This window comes from Netta rufina, assembly GCF_964035555.1.
Source record: "Netta rufina genome assembly, chromosome: 1".
In the NCBI taxonomy this organism is placed as follows: domain Eukaryota; kingdom Metazoa; phylum Chordata; class Aves; order Anseriformes; family Anatidae; genus Netta; species Netta rufina.
Window position 1 is genome coordinate 4070774 of NC_140123.1, and position 18495 is coordinate 4089268.

At 41.8% G+C, this 18495-nt stretch overlaps 1 protein-coding gene across 3 annotated transcripts in view; it reads right to left on the minus strand.

Annotated features, from left to right (window-relative positions):
• The window catches only part of TENM4 (teneurin transmembrane protein 4), a gene marked incomplete at both ends in the record, with an annotated part of 332174 nt that overhangs the window by 149984 nt on the left and 163695 nt on the right, over positions 1-18495 (minus strand). For all 3 annotated transcript variants that reach the window (XM_084306305.1, XM_084306304.1, XM_084306303.1), the window contains one exon: positions 15092-15302. In XM_084306305.1, coding sequence (XP_084162431.1) covers positions 15092-15302 — 211 coding nt within the window. The remainder of the gene's footprint in view (positions 1-15091; positions 15303-18495) is intronic.

Here is an 18495-nt window from a genome sequence, read left to right on the forward strand (position 1 = left end):
TGTTGCAAAGCCTAACAATGCACCACATCAGCTAAAGGATAATCTTTGTTAGTGGAAATAATATTTTGCATTTACAGGGTGGTTCAGCTGATGTACCTGTGAAGCCTACACCAGGACAAGATTCACTACGCCGATCAGATGTCCACTATAGGGTGAACCAAATGACTCTCACTCACTGTACTGTTGAGGTATAATGAGATCTAAAAGCTCCAAATGACCACGTGGCATGTCTATGTTTAGGTAACCAAACTTCCCTGACCCTTAGGGTGAATCCATTTGATGAACTTCACTCCCGTGGTGCTCCCTCTCCTCCCTTGACTAGTTCAGACATAGATATTGTCATCGTAGGCATCAGTATGTGGTCAGATCCATCCACAGTGACCAACAGTAATGCTTTACAAAAAATATCCATGTATATTCAGTGGCTCATCTGGCACTTTATTTTGCCAAACCGCAATGGTACGTGCACAGGTCATGTCTCCTCAATCCTTGATTTCCCCAGCTGCTCTTCGTAAGCGTGCCCTAACTGCATCATAACACATCGTGGGGCACCCAAAGGGAATATAAAGCCATTGTACCTTCTTCACTGAAGCACCCTGGTAACTTTTAATTGTGCCGGCCACTTGATGCTATTAATGATAGAGGAGGCTTTTAAAAACCCTTCCTCCTGCTTCTGTGCTTTCCCTGATGCTCCACATTTTTCTAATATAGCTAAAAGTAACATTTCCAATGTGCTCTAATTTTGCGTTCACTCGCATTGCCCTGGAATAACCCGACTGATAGAGACAAGATGAAGTGAAGAGGAAAAGAAATTCTCCCTCTCCTGTGGCTGGAGCCACTTACCAGTTTCTAGCAGTTAAGGAAACAAACTTGCCTGGTGTGACTCAGGGCAATTAAGGTCTCTGCACACTCCCCAAAGTTCTTTGCTGCTGAGAATAAACTCTGAAAAGTGATGAGGATGCACGCAGCATATTCCTGTCCCAAAGCTGCTACAACACAGCTCAAAAAGTTATTTCCATAAAGGAAGCGTTAAAATGAACGTGCTTTTCTTTTTCTCACTAACTCCAGAGCTAATGAGAACAAACAAGGCTTGTGAGCAACAAGTCTGAGAGTTGTCTGTGCGTTTCTGAGCACGGTGCTATTTATATTCTTAGGTACGATCACAGATCGGAATTTCTTTTTACTTTGAGCATTGCACGCATTAGTAAATCATGCTCACTTAAGACCCGATAAAAACCTCTGTCTTCAACCCAAGACTGAATTTTGTTTCAGTGGTTATGGACTGCATGCATTGGAGAGCTGACTTGCTTTTTCTGGCCCCTCTGAAACGTGCACACACAAGCACATGTGCATGTACACGGCTCTCATACCTAACCTCCAAATGAAACAGAACATTATGGGTGGCTTGTCAAGAAGAAACTAGGGAGCTGAGATGGGAGAACACAAAAAAATAAGCAAAAAGAACCAAATGGACAAATTTGCACAGCTGTTGCAGATGCAAGGGCTTAGTGAAAATATTATTTAAAGTGGCTTAGATGATAAAAAAAATCAAACTTAAATTTCAGGGAGCCCCCGAGTTAGTGGCATAACACAACTACCTGAAAACGCTTTTAAGTATGGCCATAGTCAACATTGCTGCAGACATGAAAAACTGCTGATCAATAAATAAAACCAGGTCACTGCAGTTATGACCAGGTTCTAGTTTCCATTCTACATCGTATTCTGGAAGCTATTACACGAATTATACGGATATTTTCCAATTTATACAAAATTCCATGTGGTATTTTATGAATGGTGCCATGGGGATTGCATTTAGAGAATCACGGCAACTATTTGCTTTGTTTTGGTTTGAATAGTTGAAGTTCATGGTGAGATCACGGACAATTCTTTCCTAGAAGGACACACACAAGCTTTCTGTTGGGTTCCAAACCTCTGAAGTGATCTGATTGCCACCAGCTGGTGAGGGCAAAGATTATTAATTGGAAGGTCAGCCGTGCGTGATGCCCTCATATGGTTTTGCTAGATTGGCCACAGAGAAGAAGACTGAAAATGCAGCTTCCATGCCACCTTCCAAACCTCCTGAAAGCAAACAACTCACGATGGGGACGGATGAGCAAAACTCGAGGTGGTGTGGTCTCCAATGGAGGTTGCAGAAGCTTGAGTAAGGAAGTAATTGTCCTGCCAGCTTTGAAATCTAATTAGCAACTGAAAAAACAAGTAATTTCCTGAGTAAATACTGTAAACATGCAGATCTCCTCTGAGAGAAGGAGTAATGACATGAGACACATCGCCTGCAGACCCACACTGTCTCGGTCTGGAGAACAGCGCAGGAATGCCTCGTCTGAGCTATTCCCTGTCCTCGTCCAGCCTTCCTCACCCAGGAGAAGATATAAAAACGCTTCTACATTAACAAAAAGGAGAGAGGGAAAACGCTTGCTAAGTGTGAAACCTAGACATCTCCGAAAGAAAGGCTCTTCTGAAGGACTCTAAGGTGCTCCCCACTCAAGGGCTTTAATTATCAAAGCAAGAAGAAAGAAGATGATGGTTTGGAGCAAACTAGCATGCACCATGTTGACTTATTCATCGTTGTTGTTTTTTTCCCATTTTCTCTGGGGACCTTTTTGGTCCAAGTACTCTCACAGCTGCTAGATTTTGAAGGAAACTTGGCCAAATCTTTGTCTCATTGCTTGTTTCCCTTGTGCAATCAGCACTTAGCCTGTGAGAAGCTCTGAACTGGCATGATCCTGCCCGTACCCATAATAAAGACTTCACACTACGCTGTCATTTAAGGATATCACTAAGCTCAATAGGAAATTGCTAATTGTTACCATTCCCGCTTTTTTTCAGGCTGGCAATCTGAAGCAGAGACAAATACTGCCATTTGCTTGAGATCACCAGCTGACTTGTGCCAGTGACGGAGCTCCCAGGCTAATGGTGTGCTCAGGGGACCATTTGCTGCTGACAAAAAGCCCCACGAAAGCCAACTCTGCTGTGGTGAGCTCTATAAAGACGTTCGTCTGGCTTGCAATTACCTACCCGACTTAACTTTATTCAGATGAACTGCAATAAATGCACGAAGACGACAGACAAATTATTAGACTCTTGATGGACTTCTCTCTTAGGTACTTACCGTGCTTGTTGGTCAGTGGTACGGATACTTTAGCAGCATATCCACCTTATTTATTTACTATGCAACGTTCAACTTAATAGCTTGTTTCTGTATCTTTGGGCCAGAGGCCAAGGCAGATGTTTGCCCGACACCAAATCCTATTAGAGGCTGCAGTAACACAATTGTGTGTTAAAGCTAAATATTTTATAGCCTACACTTGCCACCAAGCATCATCATTCCGTCGGCATTTAGAGGCAACTATCTATTGGCAAAGAAAAAATAGTTATGTAGCTGGCAATTGAAGACGGTAGCTTTCCTGGGAGTTAATAAGCGCCAGGACAGCTTTCTAAGAACTGATTAAATGCCATTCAGGGCAGTGTGGTTGCACGAATTCAGATGTAACCACTTCCTTTGATAACCTCAAAGAGTTGGTCTGAACAGTGTTTGGTGTCAAAATCAGGTATTAATAGCACTGAAGTGTAAAAAAATTGCACTTTAATGCATCAGTGTTAATAAAAATCTCTGGTGCAAAGAATGAAACTTGTTTTAATGATGAGAACATTATATATGAGAAGTGATATGCAAAGAAAACGGCTTTTTAATTTTTTTTTTTTTTGTAATATTTAGGTATCCTCATTGTTTGGCCTCTTCAGCTAGCAGTCTACACCTCTACACAAGAAGTGTCCTCAAAATCTTTTGATTTGCGCTGCTGAGAAGATAAATGAAGCTGTTGAGCCTGAAGACAATTGCTGTATCTACCAAAACCTAGGAGATACTTTGCATACACTGATTGGTTTAATAGAGGCTTTCCTTATAAACTTCAACCTTCTGCACACTGGTGCATTAATTAAAAATGGAAGTAAATAAGAAGAAAAACAATTTCTGGACAACTTCATGAAGGAGAATTGTTCACTGTATCAAATAAAAAGATATATTTACTGCCGTACAAAAGGAATTCGTTCCTGACTGCCTATTCTTTGCCTAGTCATCTTCCCCTGGCTACAGAAGAGGCGTTGCAATGAAGGTGGAGCAGGGCAGCAGGTAATTAAACTCCATGGCACATATCTAACCTTGAAATCCCCTGTGTGAGCCTCATCGATGCGAAGGGGCCATCAGGAGTGCACGACATTCCTCTCACCTGACATGAATTACGTGTCAGGGGAGGGTGAAGGGACTCCACATTACTTCACCTTATTTTGTGCTGCCTCACCACATACTATTTTTCTTAGATCTAGCACTCGTCCAGGATAAAGCTGTCACCTACAAGCTCATTGCTATGTGTCTCCTTCACAAAAATGCTCCCTGTCACTGCCCTGACTGTATTAGCGGTAATTTTTAATAGGAAGTCAGGCAGTATAACATGAAAGGCAAAGAAGATTCCGAAGCTCCGCGAACACAAGCCAGCATTTAATTTACTTCCCAGTTGCAGAGCTTGCAGTCTTGTTTATTTTTCAAAGAAATGATGCTACTCAATTGAATTTCACTGCAGGGTAGTAGGATTCTGAGCTTAGAGAACTGTCACCTGCTCTTGTAATTGTGATAACAATGCTGAGAGAGACGTGGAGGTGAGAGGGGATAAAACAGGCTTCAGATATCTGAAACATCAGACTTGACATTTTGAGTCAAAAAAAAAAAAAAGAAAGAAAGAAAGAAAGAAAGAAAGAAAGAAAGAAAGAAAGAAAGAAAGAAAGAAAGAAAGAAAGAAAGAAAGAAAGAAAGAAAGAAAGAAAGAAAGAAAGAAAATGAATACATAAATAAAAAGGCTCTGAAAACAAAGGAAATGGGAAAATGCTGGGTCCGGCATGCTCTTGCTCCTCCTCTTCCTTTCTGGGCTGAAGTTTGAATGGACTGATTCCTTCTTATGGTACATCCTCACCTGCTGAGATTTCGATTTTTCTGCTTCATTTGTGTTTTTTAAGGCTTTTACATTTCTAGCTCAAGTAATCCACACCTGGCAGCCAGGGATGCGAAAGTCTTGACAGCATCATGGAAACTCAGTCATTATTTCTGAGTGCTCTTTCACAGTTTCCTCTTCTGTAGGGCACCTAGCGTGATGCTGATACTCCTAATGCCACTTGATGTTGTGCCAGATTTTGATATTTTTTTTCCTTTTTCTGAAGGCTGGGAGGTCTGTTTTAATTAAGGATCCGTGCATATAGCCCTGTTTTGCTCTCGGATCCCAGTGGAATGCTAACCTTCACATGCAGGTAGCAGGATGCTAAATTAGGAAGAGGGCAACAGGCAGAGAGCTCTTCTGAACAGCTCCTTAAGTCACTCCAGACTCTGGAAAGTCAGAGTGAAGTACAACGATCATAGCATCCAACTGCATGTCATTCTGACCCAGCTATTTACCCATAAGAATTTAAAATGATAATAAAAAGACATTTCTGATGGCAGATATATGTCCCCATCACTGTACTGACAGCATGTACCTGCTCCAGCAGCGGCTCTGGAGTCTGGATCATTGTAAAAGGTGATGGCGAAGCACAAAAATTTTGGCCTTCAGCATCAGCTTGGGGTGCTTATCAAAACCATCAAGACCTGCTGAGTTTGCCAAATTCCACAGTACATGTGAGCCCAATTTCCCTTGAGATGTCTGCACTTGTGCTTCCAGGCCTGGCTTGAGATATCTATCCAGGTACTCAAATGGCTCTCACCACAATAATATCAGTCATTCTCTCACTACTTCAAGCACATTTGACTCCAAACCCAGCTGGAAATACTACAAAAACAGCTTTGTGTGCACTGTTTTTGAACTTCTGTGCCACAGAAACTGGGACCAAATGGGAACAGTTTGGGGAGTAAATAACGAGGAGAACAAGCCCACTTGTTCCAGAAGCCCGTGACACATTTGGTCTGAATTTGGTTTATGTTTGAGGGAGAGCTTTATCTCACTGCCTCATTTCTTTCTCTTACTGCTTCCTTTTTAAGAAATCTCTCCAGTGCAAAACGCCTTATAATCTACAGCTATCAGATGGTTGAAAGCATAAGGTGTAATGGGATTTCAAAAGCACCAGGGCACTGCTTTATGTATACTACCATTTAAGTTAATGGTAAAATCTCCTTTCACTTCGCTGGGACCAGAACGGAGGCACCTTTTAGAAAACCCCACTAATGCATTTCTGCTCTTCATAGGGATATACAGGGAACACTTTTCTTCCCTGAGAATGTGAGCAATGCTAAAAGCCTGAAAGGGGCTATGAAATACAGTTCTTAAGGAATCACACGTTGACTATCCGAAAAAAAAATAAAAAAAAATCCTTCTGTTCTACGTTGAAATGTGATCGCAGCTTAGAAGTTAGTTGGGAAAATTTTCAATGAATGATTCTAAACAGAGCAGCCCTTGGAGTGAAGCCTTCTTCCTCCTCCTTCTAAGATGCACCTTAAAAGCATGATAACCCTTTAGCCTCAGGGACCACGACGTATTACAAGGCTGGGGAGATCCCGAAAGACACCTCGTGAACGCTCTTTTTCTGCGTTGCTTTTCTTCTTTGCAGCTGGAGTATTTTTAAACCTGAATTTCACTCCTGTAAATGAAACCCTCATATCCCCAGTTTGCCCAAGGGACTGCAAGGAATTTTTTTGTTCCTTCCCACTCTCATAAATTGTTACAAACTAATACAGGAAACAACAATTATTCAGCCTTCAGGGTTCAACTTCTGGAGCTGTGCTGGCAAGGGGGAGTTACTTTGTGTTCAGTACATTATGATTCCTGCTCTTGCAGCTTGGGGCAAGGCTAAAGCTGGCCTTCGGTTTAATTTTAAGCAATGTTGTAAGTTAGAGCACTCTAGGGAAAAGGAGGCAATCCATTCCTGCATACACACAAAGAGGACCTCCAGTGTGAACTCATTTGGTCAAATGCCGTGAGACCGTGGCGATGTTAACATTTTGGGCGCATTAAAGACTAAGTTTCATTTAACATGAAGTCTTTAGCAAATAATTCCAGCCTGATAAATCGGGATGCAGTAGCTGGAATGACTGATACGTGAGGTTCCAATATGCTGCAAAAAGGTGGGTGTCTGGGTCTGTGGACATACCCGAAAGTACGACACCTGGTCTCCAGCTGCTGCTACAGAAGGGCCTGAGTCTCTCCCAGGCTTTATGTTGGACCTACCCCTCCTCGCAGGGATGCCCTCGACTCCTTGCATTGAGCTCTCCGTGGTCTGAGATCAAGGCCAGAGAAAAAACAGAACTCCTGGCTCCACGTCTGCCTTTAGACAACTGGCTGCACAAGCTTGGTCAAATCACGTTCCTTCTCGGAGCCTCCAGCAAGCCTCCGAGCCAGAAATCAGTTTAGCATAATTTATATAACTCTTTCTCAGACTGTTGCAGCACTTAGATAAGGCAAGCAGTCGCACATCTAATACAGGGAACAGCCGTTATCATTTTAGAAGTCAACATATGCCAGGAGTTACTGCACAGACTGTGTCCTCCTCATCCCCCTGGGCCCCGTGTGGAAGGGGAGACCGGGCTGGTAACTCCTGCGGTGCCGAGCTCCTTGGCTTCTGTTCTCTCATGTGGTCAATTAAAGGCCTGCATGTAAATACAATTAAATACAGCCTTTGGAAAAGTAAGGCTTAAAATAGTCAGTTGTTCTAGCACAGAAAGGGTTCTCCTTTTGTTCGCCAAAGTGGACGTGTAACTCCCACAGCCTCATTTCTGTGCTGTAGCAGGGGAGCGTTCACGGAAAGAAAAGTCTGCGTGGAGCTGCTCGGTAATCCAAGGCAGGGATAAACCAAGCTGTGCTTACATTAGCCTGCAGTCTGGGGTGCACGGAAAGAGCTATATACAAAACTGCAGAAACAAAAACCATATGCACTGCTTTGCACGTTTCTCCAGAAACCCTCCGATAGTGCCGTACGTCGTGCCATTAAGGCAGAATTGTGCTGCTCTGAAGAAATGAACTGAAAGAAAGGGACAGAAATAACAGAAGGAAAGAGGAAGGCTTTACATTCGGTATTAAATAAGCCTTTTCTTGACCCCAAAACCGAAGTAATTACCCCAATCGATAAGTCTTTTGTACAAGCTCTGTTGGATCAAGAGAACTTGCCTGCCTGCAAGCAGCACGGTGATGGGCAAGTTCAAGGCCACCGGGCCATGTAAGTGCAGATGTAGGCAAAGCTTTCCAAAAAGACAAACCTACCTGTGCTTCTCTACTATTTTGAAGCATGATCAAAAAAAAAAAACCAACAAAACAAAAAAACAACAAATCTGGATCATTAGAGTTATTCAGACATCTAACTTCTACTGAAATGAATTCACACTGGCATCCGAGCAATTTTTAAAAATGTGGCTTAATGTCCTTTGTACAATGATATAAATGCAAATATGTGTCTGCTTGTCTCTCCATTTTCCCACCCAAATTATCACTTGTAATCATTAGATCTATTGAAAGAAGAGTGTACAGATACAAACCATTTCTTTAAAAAGAAGGAAACAAGAAAAAGCTCAAGTGTACCATTAAATGAGTTATTCTATCTTTATTTTAAAGCTAAGCTAGCTTTACACACTGCAATTTTATATTTCTAGCTTTTTCTTAAAGGACATCAATGAAGAGATATGCTGTATATGGAAAGAGCAGTGGCAGAAGATTTCACAGCCAAGTATCTGACCTTTCCAGGCTTCTTATTATTTAATTATCTCTGAGATGTGTCCCTAATTTCTCTTTTATTAGAGATGCCTTAAGTCTTCAGCAGAAAAATCCTGAAATAATAATTTTGCCTGCCATTATAACTTGGGAAGCAGGGTAATTATGTAAGAATTGTTTTAGACACTTGCAGGGAGAAAAAGGTCACCACAAATAACATCTAGATTTGAAATGATTGGTCTGACTTCAGGTTTCTTGGAAGCGCTCCGGCTCCAGCAGAAGCAGGCAGAAAGCAGCAGGTAACATTTGGGGAACTGTGTGCCATGGGATCAGGCAAAAACATTACTGACTGAAGGGGATTTAGGATCTAGGAGAAATGCTTGATCTGCTGACAGTCACACGCAAAGGCAGTCAGGGAGATAAACTCCGATACCAGGACATCCTCCTCCTCTCGGCTCACTTCATCTGGAAATGAGACTGCTCATCAATTTCTGGGATGGAGACAGAGGTGAAAAGATTTAGGGGGCACTGATAAAGTTATCATTGCCTTCTAGCTGCTGAGGTTTTGAGGGTCTTATCACTATCCATTTAAAAACATCATCAGTGTTCAGCTGAGAACTGCAAACAAAACCCTCTGGCCATGGGGATTACAAACTGATGTGAAAAGTTTCACCACCCCACAGCCCTCCTTCGGTTCCCAGATCTGGGCTCAGGCTCTGGTTGCTTTTTATTAAGCTCTCTACAGATTAATTTTGCACATAACCCTGAAGGAAGAAAGAAAATCTCACCCACCACTCTGCTGCACTTGTTTGGAGGGGGGAATTCCTGCAGCTCCTAAAAAGCTCAGACGGAGGGAGCTCCCCCAGTGCCATCTCCCAGGGCAAAGCCCTGCCTAGCAAGCTGGGCTGGGTTTGACTGTGATGGTGAAGGCGATCTCCTGTCTTCTCTCCATCCTCCTGCATGGACTAACTCACCTCTCCCCAAAGGACCTTGTGCCCCGTGGCCAGGTGGAAGGTGCCTTGCAGTGCTGCAGCATAACCTGAGGCTGATTTGTGAATTAATGGAAGGTTTCAGCCAAGCAGAGCTGTCAGCCTAACATCATTCATGAGATCAAATTCATGAGGAAGAAAACTAAGGACACTCTGAGCCTGTCAGGGACTCATGAACACCTTTATTGCCTCCCAGCTGAACTGAGGGAGCGTGTACATTTTCTTCCTGAGACCTACGCTTACTCAGAGAAGCTGGGTAAAAGCTAATTGAAGCCAAACACAAGGAAAGAAAGCATCAATAAAAGGGGTGGTGGTCATGAGAGAGTAATCAAAAAAAGCACTGACCATCTGAGCGTCTGTCAAGAGAGGGCTTAGCAGTGGGACACAGCCATCTGAATGTCTGTCAAGTAATGGGACACAGAGAGCCAAAGGCAAAGAACTATTTGCAGAGCGTGCAAAGCCCTGTTGTTATTTTGCATGCAAAGCTCTGTTGTTATTTTTCAGGAGAGAGATTAGAAACATTAAAAGTGAAGTTGTGATTTTTTTCCCAGCTGTGGTTCTTGTACATATATATTATTTTCTTTTTCTGTGCAAACAGAAGGAGTTTTGAGTCTGGGACAGGACAGGCTATTAAATAGCTCCAGAGGATTACCACAAGGTGGAAATGCTCAGAAGTGCCTCTGTGAAACAGGGGATGGAGTAAGGTGACCCCATTCATGCAGGAGAGGAGAATACCACCTGTAGTAACTGAGCACTTCCACGGAGCAGCTGGAGTCCCATTAACAGTTAAAGGTCCTGATTCAGCTCAAGTACTTGCGACACTTTTGGCATGTGCCAACTCTTTCGCTGGATATGCTTGAAGGACAAGCTCAGAAAAGAGTAGCTGGGACACGAAATCCACTTTTCCTCATTCGGAGCCCTGAGGATCTAACTGTACCCAGGGGAGTTTAAAGCAAGTAACTCAGGCATTAGGGAGCTAAAGGAAAGCATAAGCCAGAGCAGATCACAGCCCACACCAGTCTTCACAGTCTCCTGACTCCTCAATATTTACATGAAACCAATTTAGACTTTCTCAGACATTAGCAAAGCAAGTGTAAATAACGTGAACGGCTTTGAGAGTTAAGTGGATCACACTTGGGCATCCCCTCTGAATTGGAAGTTGGTAGTTTAAGTTAGCATACACATAGGCAGGCAGTGTAAGTGAAGCAAACCTTATTTGCTCAGTCTTTTCCCTCTCCCTCTGTTAAGAACAAGCTAAACACTAGGGCACTTTTTGCTCAGAGCTGAAGAAGAGCCACTCTTGTCACCTCTCACACTTGGGAGAGGTCCCAGTCCCATGCTTGCCTCTGTGCCCTGCCCTTTTTTCCCTCCTCCCTAAGCTCAGTCCTGCTGTGAAGTGCTCCTCTCCTGCCATCCTTCTTGTGTGTGAACTGCTGTCCTAGGGGGTTGTTATATTTTAGGCTCTTGCAGGAAGGGAGCTCGCCTTGTGATGTATACTGTGAAGTGCTGTATGTGCTGGCAGCCCCGTATAAATATCACTGTCAGCTTGCTGGTATGTTGGTGGAGGGAAGTACTTACAGCAGTTTTCTTTACGGATAGCAGAGAGGGCAGGAGGAACGGTGGATCTGTTCCTAAACTCAAGCACTGTCTCTTGCAGAAGATAAAAGCGAGATAAAACCTTGCAGCCTCTCACAGGTGTCATACAAGTGTTTCCTGCTGCTTGGTGGGTGACACGATGGTAAACAGAGATGCTCTCTTCTCCCAGACAGCTGATTTTGCTTTTCTTTTGATTTCTCAGTGGCCCTGCACAGCCCAGCTTGCCTGAGCTCAGCACTAACAGGTGCTGGGAGACTTTCTCCCTCCCACTCTGTAGATGTTTTCAGGCTCTTAGATGTTTCTCACTTCTCCTGAGCAGATTTTGGCCAACATCTCTGTCTTAGATGTGCTGATTCCAGGTGATTCCTCAGCCTACTATTTTGCTCCACTTATGCCAGATTGCTCTGAATAAATCACCTCTACCAGGCAGAGGTGAACCCACAGAGCGCTTTTCAGAGAAGTGTTTCTATTAGAAATTTCAGAAAGTGCTGCCAATGTCATTTCCAAAAAAGGTTAATTTATTATTGAGAGACTTTGATTGTCTGTTCCTTATAATGTCTTCCATTGTAATTCAGAGGAATGGGATATAAAAATGTTATTAAAAGCTGAAAACTTTTCTAGAATAATCTTATTTCCCTCTGCCTGAATTGCCTGTATTACGTGGAAGTATAAGCTCTGACAGGCATTACAATTCTGTATTCTCCCCGGGTTCACATGCAACGACATGGAACAGGCACAGATTTTGACACCACCTAACTCTGTATCGATGATGGTTCTGCGTCCTTTTAGAAAACAGGCTGAACTGTCATCTCCTGCCCTTAAAATCAGTGCTAATGTTCCCGAGTGGATTTACTTACAGCTACGCCGAATTCCAAAACAGTATGATGGACAGCCTCACAATTTATGGAATTAAATGTGCTATCAGATGGGGAATAGAGATGCTTTTTTTTCTTTCAATTTTTCTCCAGTTTTCACTAAAATAATGGAAGGCCGAATCATTCCAGACAAGCACTGCACAGTCATTTCACTTGATACTGTCATATGGAGCCTGCGATGAGTTTACTGGCTCAGAAAGGTTTGGTTTATTGGAACATAGCAAATAAACTTGGAAAATCAGCATCCTTACCATTCAACACTTTTGTGCTGTCGTAAAAGCTACAGCCCTTGACTCAGGTGAGTACTTATGCCCAAGGGAGGAAAGACTGAACGGTTTGGCCTTATGCACTCACCATCATGATCACCATTATCAATTTTGCACTTTCTACCATTACCCGTGATTATTAATTAATGCTTAATGCATTTTCCCAGCAGTTCTATCACCCTCGCAGCATCTCTGGGGAAATGTCACTCTCGCCGGTTGTACACGGGGAGCAGCTGAAGCATGAGCTTGGGCTGGGTCAGGATTTGCACATCAATCAGAATCCAGGAGTTCCAGGCTGCTGCTTCTCTGCTCACATCACCGGGTCCTACTTCTCCCTGCATCCCTGCTACACTTTCCAAACACCCTCTCACTGTAAGCACCGTGTCTGTGCAATAATAAAGGGAGATTTTTCTGCGTGCTCCCGCCACACAAATCACATAAAATGGCAACTTGTCTCTGATGCAGCTTCCTCACCCCACACAGATCTAAGGGCTCGCGTTGTGTGTGACTTGATTTATTTGGTTGGCGCTGCCATTTTACGCCCTGCGTCATAAACACCGTGTCAGCTACATCCTCTTTACCCTGGCACCCGCAAAAATTGTAACACCACAGTACTTCAGTATGGGTAGACTTGAAATGTAGCAACCCTGCCTTGCCAGACCTCATGAATACACTAGAAAGGCTCTGAAGCAACGCAATGCATTTACACAGAACACCTGCCCTGATTTTCTTTAAACAAGCTCTTGAAACCTAGACTAAGGAGAAAGGTACTTACCCAGTAAGGATATTGCAATTTATAGTACTTTCAAAAATGCTGCATTTATCTGGCCAAATTCAAGTCAGGAAGCCACTTCTTCCTTAAGTAAATGTTTAACCTATTGCAGAATGAGGGGGTTGTACCTAACCAGCTTCTCTTGTACACTAAAGCTTTGTGCAGAGCTGCCAGTGGGCAAAGTGGCTCCCATGCATGGGGAAAAGCTCTATTTTTCTGTACTGCAAAAGAAAACTTCCTTGTACTGATGACAGAATGATTCGAGGTCAACAGGGAATGTATCATGGCCTGTTCTGCTTCTCACGTGGTCGCAAAGGTACAGCAGAGGGTAAACAAGAAAATATTGCCTTAAAGACAAGCTGACACGCTCCTCACCCACATGGCTCAAAGACAGGTTCTGAATGTTTTACCCTTTTTTTTTTCTATGTTAGTGCAATGAGGCAGGAAGAAAAGTCTGGCTAGAACCTCATTTAGCATCACTTCGAAAACACGAGCAACTAGTGACTGTGCTTTAAAAATGTTTTCTTCTCCGAGAGCCTTACTGATTTCTCGTGCTGGGAAGTTTTAAACCGGAGGAACTCCTAGAGCAGGAAAATAAAGTCACGCACAGAAGGATATCTGGAGGCTATTCTGGGCAGAAGGTGGTCAGTGTAAGGAAAGGCTCAAATCCCATCACTGCGACAGCAAACTAAATGAAAAGAGATCTGCATTCTACAGAGCCAGGCTTTCATAAGCTAACGTGCAACTGTTTCTGGTGTTGCTTAACTGTGAACAGCATCGAACACGTCAAGTCCCAGGTTTTAAATTTAACACAGAGTATTACAGCAGTGTTTCCACTTCTGCATTTGAAAAACTTTCGCACTAAAAGTGAATATTGGGATCTTAATGACTGCTTTAGTAAGACCTAAACTTTTAATTAACCTGCCAAGACAAATCACAGCCCATAGCTCTTAGGTAACTATTGCAGACAGCTGAGACTCAACACCAATGCCTCTTCTGGGAGAGGGATTAACAGCAGCTTTGGACCGAGTCTGCTTTTTTCAGCAAAGAAAAAAAAAATTCCATTAAGCAATCACGGTGGCGAGCAGAAAGCTGAGTGCTAGTTTTATAGAGCAATCTTTAAATTACAACCAAACGAATCTGGGGATATGAAAAGGTTCTGCGGGTCAGTAAATTTAAAATTAAACATTATTGAGTCAGAAAGAGATTCTGGTATTTACACAGGGAAGTAAGAATGCCCAGTGTGCCGGGCTGTCAAGCAGTCCGCAGGCAGCATCCTTTCCTCCTTGGACAGCAACTAATCAGTGCCTGCGTGCTGAACTGGCAGGGCACTTTACTGCCAGAGAAACTGAGAAACCTGTTAATTTGTACTTCTTAAGAAATCACAGCTTCTTTCTGTTAGCAAGAAGAAATAGAGATGCCTGTTATCATGGTTCCTACTACTAAGCCTCGCAGCGCTCTTTGGTGGTTTTAACCCCAGCGCTCTGCCTGAACTCCTGCTGCAGTAATTTTGACTGTGCTCAAAGGCAGGACTGTCACACAAAACTGTTGCATGGTGTTGCTCTGTGCTCTTCAATCATTCCTATACCTCTGCTCCAGGAAGGGAAAAAAAAAGAAGCTAAATAAAAATGAGATCAAAGGCAAAACGAAGCAGGGAATTTCAAGCTTGTAATCCAACTTTGGCACTAGGTAGAATCTCCTTCTGGATATAGTTATTTAAAAGGCATACAAAATACTTACGGGGTAGTTAGGGCCTAACAGCATTCAGCCTGTTGCTAAACACATCCTCTACAAGCCTTCTCTCCTCAGCCACACAAAGGTACCGTGCAATTTGAGTATGCGCATTAATACCTGGCCTCGAGGCAGCCAGCTGAGGAATAAAACAGGAAATCCTTACCAATAGCAGTCGTAAGAAAAGAAACCACTTCCGACTCCTTGCCATCATTGTAGAAGGCTAAATGCCATATGCCTGAATCCAAATACTGGATAAACCCCGTCTCGTGGCTGGACAAGGGCACAAAGGCTCTGTGCTGCCGCTGAGGTCCTTCTAGGCTTCTTGCCTCCTGCGTTAGCAGGCGTCTTCCATCAAGGAGCTCGACAAAGTCAAACTGAAAAATAAAAAAGAGTGATGGCTGGGTGAATTTTGGGCTGAGGAAGCCTGGTCTCTTGCTCCTGGTTTGTTTTATGGAGGAGACAGACATATTTTGCTTTGAGTATTAGAAATGTACATATATAGATTTTTCATAAACAGGTTTTCTCTGTTGGTGTCTATCCAACTCAAGTATGTTCCTGGAAAACATGCAAGTAACTATTTTGGAAATAGCAAGTATATGAATGTAGTTCTCTGTAATTACATGGGCCAAGAAACCATCTTTATTTAGAAAGTGATTTGGGGCACACTGACCTTACTGACATGCTTTCTCTAGAGACATAGGCAGGGAAAGCTGAGGTCCAGGGAACGTGACTAAATTGCACTGTGAGTGTAATGATTAAGAGACGCTACTCAGAAGCTTTTTTTTATTTTCTTTGTGTCTTGGCTAACAAGGAAAATAGGCAGAAAAAAAAATTAACTAGCCTAACTGGATAGACTGTTTGCCAGAATTGTTTATGATCATCAAGAGAAAGATAAGTGCTATTTGTAAGTAAATTCTGGTGTAGGTGTTGCAGAAGTATTTTCCTTAGCCAGTAAGGATTTTTTTTAAAGCAATAGCAGAAGTGGTTAAAGGATCATAGAAGATGGAAAACAGATAAGCTAATGTATAAAAGGCCCATTTACGAGCTGGCTTCTAGAAATTTTCTTCAAAAGAACTTTTTTTCCCCTGGGTGACTTCAGGTGAACAGTTGCTTTGATTTTGCTATTAGCATTACAACTACCTTTTGTTCCCTGTTTAAATAACTCCACCGACTTTCTGCAATAATTGTATTTTGTCTGATAATATATTAATGGGACAAGTCAGATACAAGTCTAGCAGACAGTACAGATGTGAAGTGAGCCTTATCTAACCCGACTCTTATCTTGTGTTCAGGTGAACAAAACATTTTGTGAGCAGAACGAAACAGCTGGGGCACAGCCATGCTTCTCTGTGCCCTGACTTTCCTTGGGTTTCCCTCGCTCACCAAGTCAGTCAAATAAGCTTGTTGGTTTTGGTAGGAGTGAGGAAAACAGGGAAAAACACCACCACTTATCTTTGTACCAGCACATTTTGCTGCTCTAAATGGTTGCAACAAATTTGGTCTCCTTTTGACTTTACCATATCAAAATGTGAGTGCTTCTGTTAAATTATTACGTTGGCTGGTATGCTCTTCAAAGTCCACCAAAATACGGAGTTGTTGACATTTCCTCTCCTCTTGCAGCTATTGCTAAGTTAAAAAGAAATATTTATTTCCAAATTTATTTATTTATTTAGAAATAAACTATGTATGGCCTACCTTGTACTCAAAATGACAAAGTTTGCCCCTAGAGTATTCCTCATGATTGCATTTTAATTATTTATTTGAACTCTGTTTTGAATTTGCTTTATTCATTTTTCTTATTTTAGCATGTAGATCATTCAGATCTGATGTTGCAGTGTCTTCTGAGAAAGCAAAAGCCAGGACGCCTGTGAAGGGCATTCCTTTGGCTGTCTACGAAGACAGAAGCAGAGTTGTTGTTTTGAGATAATGTGATGTAAATACAAAATATAAAGCCTACAGGTATGTAATTGAAAAAGCATATTTGTTTTAGAAAAATAAGACACTCTAGTGGTTTTAAGTTTCAGAGGACAGAAGCGTGAGGTTGTTCTGAACAGCACTGTGTGAGCCAGACATTTGCAGCCATTCTGAGGATGCCCTCAGGGCATCTATTGCTTGCTACATATTATGTTTAGATGCTTAAAACTTAGTGGGATGAAAACAATATCAAGGCATCTAGCTACAGTGAGCTGCTGTTGTTACAGCCCAGTCCAGGTTATGCTTACCTGGGGCTTCCTGCCAAATGTAAAAGTTTATTTTTATAAATATTTGCAAGATAGGTGTTGGTGCCTTCGCAAAGTTACTAGGTTACTAACTGTAAATATGATTCAATCCGTAAATGCATTACGTTTTATTACATTTGAATAAATGTATAGATTTTTAATACACAATTAGAATTAATGCAAGCAAGAAAATTGTAGACAGAATACCTCTTTAATAAATTCAAATTGTATAAATGAAAAAATGCCTCCCAAAGCTGTGATGGTCAATCCCTAAAATCTAGTATGTAAAAAATTTGGCCTAGGTTAAAGAGTTTAAAAATGATTTGATATGGGAAGATTAAATTTAATAGACCATAAGAAAATTGTTTAACCTTTATTATAATTTGTTGAGAAGAATTAGAAGTGCCTTTTGTTACCAGTAAATTATTTTTGGCTTCTACAAGCTCTATTTTTAACAGTACAGAAATCTGAAGTTTTCACCTTCTTCTGATTATTAATATCCATGGTTGCTGGCAACCTTCAGTAGTAGATAGGTGATCACAGACAAAGTTTCCCAAAGACAATCTGGAATAGTTTGTTGTTTTGGAAGGGAAAATTATAACTTTTAAGATTTTACCAATTTCAGGTAGCAACTCAAAGATCCTGAAAGAGAATAGTTTGTCCATAGGTACATGCTACAGAAAATTGATTATCTAACCAGAAGAAGTATCTAATTGTCCACTACAGAAGAAAATCTGATTGTCAGCTCAAATTTTATTGCTGCCATCAACCAGATAGGCTGGGAAAAAAATCAACCCTTCCAAGGAGGAGATTATCACTGCTGTAAGCCTGCGCTTTGCCAAAGTCTTGTTTGTGAAATTCATTATAAAATTTGGAAATATAAAACTCACTGGGTAGATTTACAGGGTGCAGCAGATACTCTGGAACATGCAAGAGAAAAAATGAGATTTGTGTAATATGTTTTAACTACGAGATACAATGTTAACACAAAAAGCAGGTTACCTCTTTAATGACTCCTAAGGCTAATAACTTATGGTGAGATGAAGTGCTAAGGATTAAACTTCATATAAAAAAGTATAAAAGGAAAACACTGTTTTAATTGACAGCAGGTTTGAAAAATATTAGGAAAAGGGATCATTTCAAAACTGAATTAAGTATTAGCTAGTAATATATCAATATTGTTCCAGTATCTGCAGATTCATTGTTATTTCTTCATAATGGTGGGATTGGGGTTCTGTTTCTACTACTCTTATTTTTTGGATTAAAATGTCCCTCTGGTAATTTTTGGTAATGTTTTGGTCCAGATGCAGATTTTTTATATACGTGGCAGCTCTTGATTTGTGGCTAT